At 37.0% G+C, this 12,508-nt stretch overlaps 1 protein-coding gene and 1 long non-coding RNA gene across 10 annotated transcripts in view; one reads left to right on the forward strand and one right to left on the reverse strand.

The window, feature by feature from the left end:
- The window catches only part of LOC135297067 (uncharacterized), a 39,163-nt gene that overhangs the window by 20,428 nt on the left and 6,227 nt on the right, over positions 1-12,508 (forward strand). Inside the window, exons 3-4 of one of the 2 annotated variants that reach the window (XR_010359087.1) lie at positions 7,867-8,000; positions 9,335-9,522. This is a non-coding gene — a long non-coding RNA (uncharacterized LOC135297067). Of the gene's footprint in view, positions 1-7,866; positions 8,001-9,334; positions 9,523-12,508 lie in introns of those variants that run through there. The other variant, XR_010359086.1, reaches the window with a different exon arrangement.
- Positions 1-12,508, reverse strand: part of KCNK2 (potassium two pore domain channel subfamily K member 2) — a 128,977-nt gene that overhangs the window by 10,239 nt on the left and 106,230 nt on the right. For all 8 annotated transcript variants that reach the window (XM_064414223.1, XM_064414227.1, XM_064414225.1 and 5 more), the window contains one exon: positions 5,956-6,095. In XM_064414223.1, coding sequence (XP_064270293.1) covers positions 5,956-6,095 — 140 coding nt within the window. The remainder of the gene's footprint in view (positions 1-5,955; positions 6,096-12,508) is intronic.

Raw genomic sequence — 12,508 nt, forward strand, 5'->3', positions numbered from 1 at the left:
TTACAGACTGTTGCTAGGGCAGATTCAGGAACATCACCAGGATAACCTAAACTCATAGAAAGGAAGAGAACAAATTGCATTCAGAATGCAGTCAGTAATTTCCATCTCCTCCTTGCACCAAAACCACTCTTTAAACATCCCTGAGACTCTGGGCTGCTATAGAGAGACTGTACTCCCAGCTTTTATTTTGGGTTTGTTTTGGTTTAATTTTTTGTCCTGTTGCTAGTCAAATTTGACTGGAGACATGCAGTTGTTTTGTCTGTAAAAAGGTTTTATATTTCTACCCATCTCATAGAAATTATTAAAAATAATCATGTTTTTGAACATGGCTGTTCCTTCCCAAACAGACTTTTGTTCACATCTTGGATGTAATGGGAAAAAAAAAGCTCTTAATGCAAGCCAGATTTCTCTTCAGATGCTTTCCTTGCCATTTTCGTAGCTCTCTGCATTCTTCCTAAAGTTTAGACCACAAATCTAGGGGCTGTTTTCCAGTAATATACTTTTTAACATCTGCAGCAGTACCACCACTTTCCTACACAAACTCAATGATTCCCTGCTTACACATCTTAGAATTGTTACCCTTATTAATCACTGTCTTGCAAAATTACTTTTCACGCCATGGCTTTGTCACTGTATTTGTCTCCCACAAATATTTCCAGTTCAGTGCTTTCTAGGAACAGATTTCCATCACACAAGCCTAACCAATTCAGTGAACTTGGGGATATAAAATTTGCAAAACTGCTGCAGTTTGGTTTGGTTTTTTGGGTTTTGGTTGGTTAGGATTTTGGGGTTTTTGCTTTGTTGGGATTTGTTTTGGGTGGTTTATTTTTTTGGTTTTGCCTGTTCTTTTTTGTTTTGGATTGCTTGTCTGCTTTCTTTTGCCAGGAGGTAGGAGGGTTGGTTGCTTTTGTTTCTTGAAACAGGGAGAGCCAGGTCAAGAGTTCATTGAACAACTGAACAGCTTCTTCCTCCTCTTTGGTCACAGACCCTCACTACTCAGCCTCTAAGGACAATCGGTCTGGAGGGTGAAAACCCTTCAAAACTGTTTCTCACTTGAGTCTGCCATTTTTTTCATGCATGCAAGACTACATCTACATTCTCTCTTTGGGGGCTATGAGAAATGAGCTCAAGTTCTCTTTACGCTGGGTCCCTTTTGTTGGGTGAGCACCTTCAGCCTAAAGCTGATAAAAAGGCAACAAATAATATAGGGAGTGCAATAATCTCCACAGCATCATCATGACAAGTCTAATTCTGTTTTGACAGACTTGAGTGACAGCTCTGTCACTGGTGCCAAGAAGATTAAACTGAATGATGATTCAGATGAGTCTAATTTGTTGAATTTGTTTATAAATATCAAATAAAGCAGCTGCCTCCTGAATTTCCACAAGGAGTGAATGTCCTACTTCTCACGAAATTTTAGGCTTGGTCTTAAAAGCTGGCTGCATGTTTCTCAATTCAAAAGACAGACAGGCAGAATAAAAAAATTACTTGTCCAAACTGAGCTGATGTCTAACGTAAGTCTGTCACCTGGACTCCTGATACACAGTAAAGGGAACAGGCTCCTCCAGGATCTATAGCCCAAATGCCTAAGATTGTTGGTTGGGTAGGCATTTTTTGTTGAAAATTCTGGAATTCAGAAGCTATGCATACAGAAGTAAAAGAAAAAAATATGACAAGGAAAAAAATCCTGCTGAAAATTTATCTTTCAAAGAGACTAAAATCAGAAAAGTGCTCTGAGTAATCAGAGTGTAGAGAATAATGAAGAGGAGGGAGTTTAAGGCAAGCTAGTATAGCTGAGGCTGAACTTCAGAGACAGATCGCCTACTTAAGATTACAGCACACAGCATGTTCCAGTGACTTTCTGACATTTCATCTATCTTACTGTATGATCGGCTTCCAGATCTATCCTTCTAAAACTCCCACTGCTGTCTCTACTTGTCTTTCACTTCCCTCCCCATTTGATGCATTTAAAGTTCTCCAGAGTGTTTCGGGAGACAAAAGCCACCAGAGCAACTGACTGACATACTGGTTATCTGGATTTTAATTTCAAAATATGTCAGTTCTCTGCATTAGTGCATTTCTGATCAGACTTCTTTTTTGTCTCAGTTCCACTTGCATATGGCAAACATTCCCGCTAGTATATTGGAAAGAATATAGATGTTCTATTTTGTTGACATAGTGAAATGCATTATTACCTCAAAGTCTTATGTAAACTTCTTCTAATAACAACACTACTACATTAAAATATATTAATAGAACTACAGATTTTAGGTGATATCCACTAACGGCATGGTTCCTCCCTGGAATAAGGAGGACTTCCCTTCATGCCTTAAATATGCTGATATTTATTGATACTTTTTACTTTAGACTACAGGGAAAGGCAAAAATATTACATCTGCCTGCCAAAAGAGATATCCCTCTGATGATATCTAGTTTTGGTTGTTGGGGGGAAGCAAAGAACAACACGTGCAACCTCTCTGTCTCATTCTGGACTCAGGTAACATTCTCTAGATTTTGCTGCTTAGACTGCTGAAACCAGCACAATTGATCACTACTGAATGATCTGCTCCTGTATCTAAACATGTTAGACTACTGTTTTCTTTGTGGAAAGCAGGATATAAGTCCTATACAAAACCTTGTTTATTTGTCGATACCCATAACAATCCCCATAATTTTTAGGAAGATTTTCAGCAGCCTATTTCCTAAGAAATACATTATACTGCTTCAGTTTTGAGAGTGCATTGATCACAGTTCTGTAGATTTTTTCATGGGCTCTCCATCTCAATAGGTTTTAATTTATAACATTATTTCCCACTTCAAAGGCTAGTTTTAGGTATAAGGGGCTATTTACCAAAAGACTGACAATATTTCCCCAAGACAGGGGAAAAAATACACTCCATGCTTTGAACAAGGGGTTTTCATTGCACTCATGGATATTGGAACTGTAGAGAGGTTTCTCTGCTATAATCTGCATCCACAGAAGCTGGAACAGTCCACTGTAAATTTAGGTTTAACTGGAAAAAAGACAAAAAAATCAGTCTCATCTGGCTTCTGCTGGCACAGGACTTGATAACTCCATTTCCATTAATTCCTTCAGTATCTTCACTCAGATTTTCCCAGGAAGACAGCAAGAATAAGCTAAGAGCAGCAGTTTTTATCATAAAATGAAACCTTTAGAAAAGTGAGTATTTGTAAAATGCTTATAGCCAATGTTATAACAAAATGCAATATATTTCTATTATTTTCTTGCTACAAAGTATCATCAGGATAGAAGATGGAATTTTTTTTGTGTTTTCTAATTACCACACAAGGTATATCTCATAATTCAATTCTCAAACTGATCTCTGCCATTTTTACAACTATTGAATTTTAAACTGCTAAAGCATTTTATTCCTGCTATGAATTTTCACACACTCCTGAGCAATGGGCTAAGAAGTTGGGAGAGAGATTTCTGACCATCAGAGATATGATTAATTGAACAAATGGCACCAATTATGTTATGTCTGTCTTTAATCTAACCTAACACAGATGAGACTTGTATACAGCAGAATTCCCAATACCTGCTTCATCCAAGAGTATTCTGATATATCTGAAGAATGAAATTTTCCTTGTTGTAGACAAAATGAATATGCTTGTTTAGGCTATAAAGGTGAGAAAGAATGAAAAGATTACATTCCCAGTGCCTGAGAAAAGAAAGCTCAGCACTGCATAACCTGGCAAAGAGTTTTCTCCGATAAAAATGGGAATGCTTTTGATGTGTTAGAGGTATTCTTGGGTTTCTTCAATTTATGTGTCTTTAAATCCTTCCCAGAGTTAGTCTATATTGAAATAGCTTCACAAAAAGCTACAAATTTCAAACATTCTTCATATATTATCATCATTATAAGATTAAAACCTCCATGTGTTATATAGTCAACTATATAGTCAAGATACTAAGATATCTGTGTGATAACAAAAAAGAATATGAGAAAACTGAGGTTAAAGATCAGATTAATTCTAGGAAATAGTGTGAAGAACTAAAATGTGTCAACAGTACCTGAGAAAATACAGCAAAAACAAGCCTGGAGAATATTATTGCATAGTCTGAAGTCATAGTGTCTCAGTCACATCATATTTTTTCCAAAACATCCAGACACAAGTAACCCAGAGAAACTAAAGACAATTTAGGAAATACCCTAAGGCGAGAAGAGTCAGATACCAGGACACTGCCCAGAGGAAACACCACTCTTAGAATCATAGATTATCCTGTGTTGGAAGGGACCTGCAGGGATAATTGAAATCCAACTCTTGGTCCTACACAAAAATTCCAGCGTGTGCCTAAGAGTATTGTCCAAATGTTTTGTGAAACTGGCAGGCTTGGTGCTGTGACTTCTTCCCTGGGGAGACTGTGCCAGTGTTCTCCTACTTCTTCCTATTGCAGGGGAAAATGGGTGAGACCAATCTAATTCTGAATTTCAAAATAACCAAATACAACCATGCAGGTTACTGGCATTTGAGGTGGTGCACTGGCTTCCCAGCAGCCAGTGTAAGCCTTGTAAGGCTGGCTGTTAAAGGCACCCTCAGTGCTTTTCTAGAAAACAGAACTGTGATCCTGTGCCAGCTGTTGAACCTGCAAATGGGAACACTCAGATGATACCTGCTGATCCCTATCTGTGGAGGGCATTAGTAAAGCTCATTGTGGAAGGGAAGTCATAAATACCCTTTCAAATTTACAGCATGTGGCAAGAGATGCCACCCTTGAACTGAAACTGTTCGCATAAATATTGTCCTCTGTATCAGGGCTAAGTGGTTATGAATTGCCTGCTAAAAGTGCACTTGGAGCAGACCTGTCACGGTGCTGTCTCTAACCATGAGCACAGCAAGGGCAATGGAAAATGGCTTCCCAAGCCCACGCTCCTTGCAATGTCAGCTTGATCCCAGCTGCCAGCCTCCTGCCTGCTGTCAGCAGCACCCCTGCTCCAGCTCAGAAGGTGGCAGGCACCCTGAGGGACTGCAGCCAGTGAAAGCTACCCTTCAGAGCAAAGGCTTTGGGAACTCCAGGATTGCCAGGAATACATCTAGGCACTGATGCCATGCCCTACAGCTAGGAAAACTATTCAAAACAATGTAAGTAGCAGGCCACTGCACAGTAGCCAACATATTCATTCCATCAAAAACAAATTAGAGTTTTTGTATTTGAGTAGCATAAAGCAACTGAAGCGTGCAAGAGAACTCAAGCTAAATTAGAGGGAAATAATGTTACTTCAAACAAAATGAATTTCTCAGACTTCCAGTAAAACCTGAACTATGCATGCTACAATTGAAGGAAATTTTATTTACCTTCAAATGTTTTCAAAACCAGGACATTTTCTTAAAAGACAAAACTTAACGTAAAATGTTGTGTCATTGGGATTATAAATACAAGTGAAATTTACAAATGAAAACATATTTCAATTGAAAGCAATACACTTAACTACAAATGTTGAATAATTATGTGGAAGATGTTATGGTAAAATACACCCACAGATAGTTAAACAATTTATTCCAATACCTTGCATGATATGAAAAATTTCTTTTCCAACCACTATAAAGCATGGTATCTCAAATATAACTGCTTAAGTACTTTTTTTTTACATACCTGCATCACTTATAGGAACAAAACAGAATTATTTTTGCCTTAAAAATTAAGGCCTACGTCCTACTACCAAGAACAGCAGTTTAGGATTTTTTCCCCATAAATCAAGTGCAACTATTCATATACACTTAATTTAATACTTTAATTTAATTTTCTATGTAGACATGTAAAAATAAAACGCTGTATGTTTGCTACCAAAAGTTTCCTACAGTTTGAGCTGCAGCATTACAATTCATACACAAACAGTTTTGACCTGTGTATCCTAGGAGCAAAAGCAGCTATAAGCTCACCTGGCTTCCGGTCAAAGTTTTTAAACAGGAATATTTTCAAAATATTCTTACCTCTTCCTTTGTCTTTTTTGATATGACCCTTAGCCAGTCTCCAATCATGCTGAGGACAGCTGCAAAGTAAGCCAGTCCAACAAGGATCCAGAACCACACCACTGGTTTATAAAAATCTAGGTATTCAATATCTGACCCCCCTGAAAAACAATACAGTAAAAATTAATTCACACTTAACAGCTATAGGTGCAAAGATGTTTTTAAATTAGTTTTCATAGAAAACAAATTTAAGTTTCTTACACCTTCTGTATTTTTACCCATGCACATATTTTTTTTAATTTGAACAAATTATATAAATTATTTCACTCTTAAAAATAACATCTGGAGTTGGAAAATTTTAGACAAAGATTGTCAACAATTTATAATAACTGTTGAAGGAACACAAACTGATTCAACTTCTGATACACTATCATTTAAGACAGAGGTCACTGAAGATAGCTTGAATGAAATTACTTGCCACCTGCTCCACATGACAGCACTGTACCAGAGCTTTAAGTATTGTTCCAAAGAATGCAACGGGTTCATATCCTGACAAATCTGGTTTTGCAAGAACTTTATAACATCTCAATACTTAAATAAAATCTTTACACTCAGTAAAGAAAGAGTAGCACCTGCATTAACAAGTGCCCCTGGTGGGTAGGCAAACATTATCTTCTCCATTCTGCAGAAGGAAACCAGAGTACTTGAGTTGAACTGACCACAACCCCCCACCCCAGCCCTAGAAAGAAAAAAAAAAAAAAAAAAAAAAAAAAAAAAAAAAAAAAAAGTGGGTAAAAGAAGTGTGCTGAAGGCAGGTTTTTTGAATCCCACTGCCATAAGCACCAGTCATTTCTTTTCAGTATTAAAGTATAAAAAATATAAATTTCAGAGGTATCTGTAATAGAGGTTTCAGGTATAATACAGCTATAAGGAACAGATGTCCTATTTCCACACAAAAATAAGTTATGTTCATCCAGAGCTCCTGACAGCACCAAATTACTCATATTTCACATCTTGCCATGCAATAAAACAGAAGCCATAAACTTGTAATTCAGCTGTGTTACAACAAATAAAACCAGACTTCTAGTTTTGGCTGCTGCAAGAAGTTTGATATGTGTATCTCCCCATAACTGAAGAGACTCTGCAGTAAAACCTTCTCAGGAACATTAAAGTAGCCTCTACAGGTACATAGTCCTTTGTTTTATGTACCTGCATTCTATACTGAAGCAAATCAAAGGAAAATTGCCCCCAAAATACCAAGCACTTTGTTATGGCACTGAGATTGACTCTCATAGAGAATAATGTTTTTATTTAGCTATATTATGACTGGGATTACATGCAAATAACAAAGAATTTTACTGATGTCTAGCTTCTTATGGAACCCCTCCCAGACAGAAATTGTTTTCATGTCAATTACATCTTTTCATTAAAAAAATAAAAAAGCATTGAGCTGCAATGGTTTGCTCGGCCATCCAAGAGATGAATCCACATTGTGAAAGTCGATATCCTTTGATGCCTTTGTAGTCCCAAACAGAGGTAGAAGACAGGGATCTCTTTAGAACAGAAGACATCCAACCACCAAAGGGGTTGAGTTTGTCACAGCACAAGACAAGCAAAACACCAAATCATTTGTCAACAACATCCCCCTCATGTCAACCTAGTAAAACTGTATTTTAGGGATGATTTTCCCAAAATTTGTCGTAATTCAAAAAATGGTTGATTACCACTATGTCTCTGCTATAGTAATGGGCCACTCTTGGTGGTTTATCCTCTTCAGCTGTTCATACAATGCACAACAAAGTATCACAGAAAGCACCCACATGGTTGGTTTTTAATTTTTGGCATATGATGTTTATAAACTGAAACTGGAACCTAACTCTGCCAGTCTGCAGGAAGCACTTCCTTCACAGTTTATAATTATTTTATTTACAGCAAAGTTAATCACCGGGAAAAGACTTAGGACATATTCATCTTCAACCAAGTTTTCTGTGCTGTCTGGCCAGGAGATGGCTCCATCTAGCCATGCCCAAAGAAGATCAGCTCTCCTGAAGCTAAAGGGACAACAGGTATCCAAGAAAAAATAAAGAACTAAGTAATAAATACTCTAGGGTAAGACTGTATAAATAAATACTCTAGGATAAGGCTTCAAAACTAGAACCTTTATAAGCTGTTCAGCTTCTGAATTTCAAGGACTCCTTGGATGATTTTGCAATTTAATCAAATCTCAAGGGAGAGAGAGACATACCTGAGGATGTTTGTCCTGACATAACTCTCTTGTGATGCTCAAACTGTCATAATGAAATTACCTGGGAATGTCATTAAACAGGATTTCATAGAGAAATGTGATCACAACTCAACTCTACTGAATTTAAACTACAAGAATTCATTAACTACAAAATTCACTTAAATGGATATGAATGCATTTGGGTATGAGTATACATAGCTAAATATACTTGCACTGAAGTACATGAGATAATCTAATGATTTTATGGGCAACATCATAAAAAGCATATCAATATGATACACTATCATGTTTCTTTTGCAAAGCAAATTGGTTCATGCAGCCCTCTAGGAAGCAAAATGCTGAGAAGGCAGAAGATTAAGTTTGTTGCTTGTTTGGCAAACCCAGTTTTGTGGGCTGAGGGACAAAGCTTTTCCCAGCTTTCTTTAGCTTCTACCCAAAATGGGTTAAAACCACAATGAAAAATAAATCTAGCGGTCTCACTGCCATAATCTGTTACCAAAAGCAGCCACAGTTTATAGCCAAGATGTTTTCTGGTAAAGATTTGATCTAAAGTTGCTTGAAGACTATGAGAAAAACAGTTTTCCTATCCATCATCATCACAGGCTATTGTATTGCTGCTGCCATCATTCTTACATCTGCCAAGTAAATTTTATTTGGGATTTTCAACACTTTGGAAAACCTAAGTTGTTCTAGGGCCCAAACATATTCCTTACTAAAGTCAAGACCTCTGTTTCAGTGAAGAAAGACATTAGTGAATATCTCAGGCATGCTTTAGGACAGATTCTGGTTCTCAGGTCAGAGTTCAGGGTTACAAGTATATATTTTTTTATTTATTTATGTAAAGCAAGCCCTTTGAAAGTAAATAATTGTCTTCACTGTTGTCACTCTTTCTCCCCATTCTTTCTACAGTAACTGGCTCAAAATAGAAACATGTAATTATTTCTATAAAATTGGCTGGCTTTGCATTTTTACTTCAAAATTAGAAGGAGAGAATAGAAAGTGCTGTCAACACTGAGTATCTTAGTTCCACACCAGCAAAAATTTATGGGTTATTCAAAAGTTGGCACTGCAAACAAGGAAATGTCTATAATTTTTCATCAACAGTAAAAATTACTCTGGATATAGAAAAATTATATAATCCAATTTTAATTGCAGAATAACAAGTAGCTGTCCACCATCCCTGTTGTGACAAACCTGACAAACATGTTTAATCCAGAAATGTAATTTGTCCACTCCAAAGAAACATGGAGGTTCAGCCCTGCAGCTTGAAAGGAATTACCTCTGAGGACTGCAGAAAAGGGGGGAGACAGAGAAAGACTAGTTCGTGTGGCAACGTGGAAATGCAGAAGGCTGGGCCAAGATGCACTGTCAGAGATGGAATGTAAGTAGGCCAGAGAAGCCACTTGATGCCACTCAATGGAAAATGGAGAGCTACTTCAGAAAACAAAGCACAGATCTAAAACACTCCTCATATGCTGTCCTGCACAGACATCAAACAAGCCAGTGCTCCATCTTCAGCCTAAAGCACAGCTCACAGCAGAGAGCCCCTATTATGGACACCGAGTCCCGGGGAGGCAAAGAGCTCTTCTAAATGCCAAAAAAGGACTTGGAGCCTGTGGGAGGGCACAGAGCTCTCCTCCAGGATGCTGAACACACCCCTGGCTCAGCATGGCAGCGATTTCCCTCTGCTGGTGCATGGTATCACACAGTGACAGCAGATCAACTGGGCTGCTATGACCATCAGGTCAAGTGCCCCAGGTCAGTGACATTAAATGAGACTAAAATATCTCATTTCTGTACAAACGGGGTCTCAGGCCAAGCAACACAGTGCAGAGCCAGGTATGTGTATCACAGTGGCAATACATCAGAGGTGATTACAGAATGAAAGAGTGAAAAAGCAGTGAATTAAAAATCAAGGTTTAAACATGGAAAATAAATCAAGCCAAAAAAATCCCAAACTCCCACAAAAGTAATGAGAGTTGGAATACATTTTTAAAGTAACACTTTCAGAATTCTGTGATCTGTTTCACTGAACCAGTTGAGTCAATCTTATATCATCATTATGCTCCACTATGAAACAGACTACTGATATGCTATTTATATTTTTGCCTTCTACTTAATTTAGTCAAGTTTTGGACATGTCACCTAATTTAGCTTTGAAACCTGTTAGATTAATGCCATCAGAAATATTTGAATATACTTTCCAAACTACACAGCAAGTTAAAGAATTTATCTGTACATGTGAACAATATATCGCCAATTATACTGATATATTCATGTGCCTCAGTGCAAATCTTAGTACCCAGAAATATATTTCATTGTACTGAAATTATGACACATTCAACATGAGAAGATTTCTTTTTCTCTTTCACAACATATTAATAGTTTTGTTTGGGTTTTCTTCTGCCATATTAAAGTCAATGTTTTCTCTTGAAAAATCAGAAAAGGGATGTTTGACTATGTCCCGATATTGATACGGCAGTGCAGGCTGTAGTACAGTTTTTGTTCTTTTTTTGCAAAAAGCTACAATAATTCTTCTTCAAATAACAAAAAATTATTTCTCTCCCTCAAAAAAAATTAAACAATTCCAAGAATTTGAAAAATCAAGTAATTTCATGAGATAGTGAAGCAGTCAATTTTTTTTTAATACTGTTCATATATTTTCTTGAACATGAATTGCAAGGGCTTTTCATCTTTTCCTTCCTTGCATGCACCAGGAGAGATCAGTCTATTATGTTTCCTTCAGGCTTTTCTTACTGATGGAAACTCCAGCTGAAGTTTCCACAGGCTCCAAATAACAGCTTAGACTCTGACTAACAAAGGGAACGTTTCCTCATTCTGGTTTCTGCAAATAGAGTACATGGTCTGCAGGACAAAAAACAAAGTTAAAAAAAATCCTGGAGAACTAAAAGAATTTCTAATATAACAGCCTGTACTACAGTAATGATACCATTACATCTTCAGCTTTTAGTTCCCTTTTGGTACAGCTGTTGAGTAACACTCTGTTCTTTACCTCCTGAAAGTTCTTCAGGGCTTCTTTACAGCTCTCACTTGCAGTGGCACCAGAAAGCAGAAAGTTTCATGTTAGTGAAAAATGATAGGTATTTTGGAAATTTTTCCCCACACACTAACACAAACGTTAACACTACCATGGGATTATGGGGGGCTTGTAAAATTATGGCTTTTTTCTCCGAGATGGCAGTTCCCAGAAAAATATATTTTAAATTTTTCAAATACATAGGAATTTGAGTGTTTTGAAGGAACTTTATGGGCCAAAACTGACACACATATATGGATTATCATGTGGGCCTCCAGATTGCTAAAAGAATTATCAATTTGACTTTTATTGCAAGAAGTACACTCCCATCTAATTGCAAGTCAGACCATCACTGCCCACCATTATGCTTTAAGTTTGACTTTAATGCAAAGTGGAAGAAGGAAATTTTCACTGTAAGTATTTTTTAAGGAAAAAAGTCAGAAAAATTAATAAATTAATGGCAGTGTGAGTTTTTCAAAATGTGCTGCATCTAGGCACCAAATAGACTGAAGCATCATTCTGTCTGCTGGTTTTTGCCACACCATGGCAAACCAGAACCAAGACCAGCATGCTCTAGAACCACAATTTCTATCATGACCACCTCTTTTACAGCCTTATACAGAATTATAAGGCTGTAATATAATTACAGCCTTATAATTCTGTATAAGACCTGTATATAATTATATATAATTATATACAGGTCTTAACTCTTTGTATTTCTCACTTGTTTGTGACACTCAGTTTTCCTAAACTTCAAGGAGAGTTCTCCAGACAAAACCCCAAACCCACAAAAATATCAGTGGCCCTTGGTATCCACTCTGTAGTTATGACTTACCTTAAAGAGAAACAAGCAAACCAAAAAATCATTAAAAAAGGTATGAATTTGTTGGGGTGAAAAAAATTTCTGCATACTTCCTCAAAATTAATAAGGAAGCCTAGCTTTTAGGAATAATTTTATCAGCTCTATTGAGAATTGCAACGTCACTTTCCTTCAAATAATTTTGAACTTATATACACACCAATGACTGAAAACTTCTACAATGCAAAGCACAATCAATTAACACCTTAAATAAAAATTTTGTAAAATAGGTAACTGGCCAATTATGTATTGCAAAGAAAACACATTTTTGAAAAATCCTTCAAGTTACTGGCCAAAACTAGAGTATTTTAGTTCACCCAAACTAAACTATCGACTTCATCCCTGTCAGAATATAGTCCCATGGGAACGTTAACCTCCCATTTGTGATGGAGACAGCCATTTAACCCTGTTCTCTTGAACATGGTCTCTGCAA

This window comes from Passer domesticus, chromosome 3, assembly GCF_036417665.1.
Source record: "Passer domesticus isolate bPasDom1 chromosome 3, bPasDom1.hap1, whole genome shotgun sequence".
In the NCBI taxonomy this organism is placed as follows: Eukaryota; Metazoa; Chordata; class Aves; order Passeriformes; family Passeridae; genus Passer; species Passer domesticus.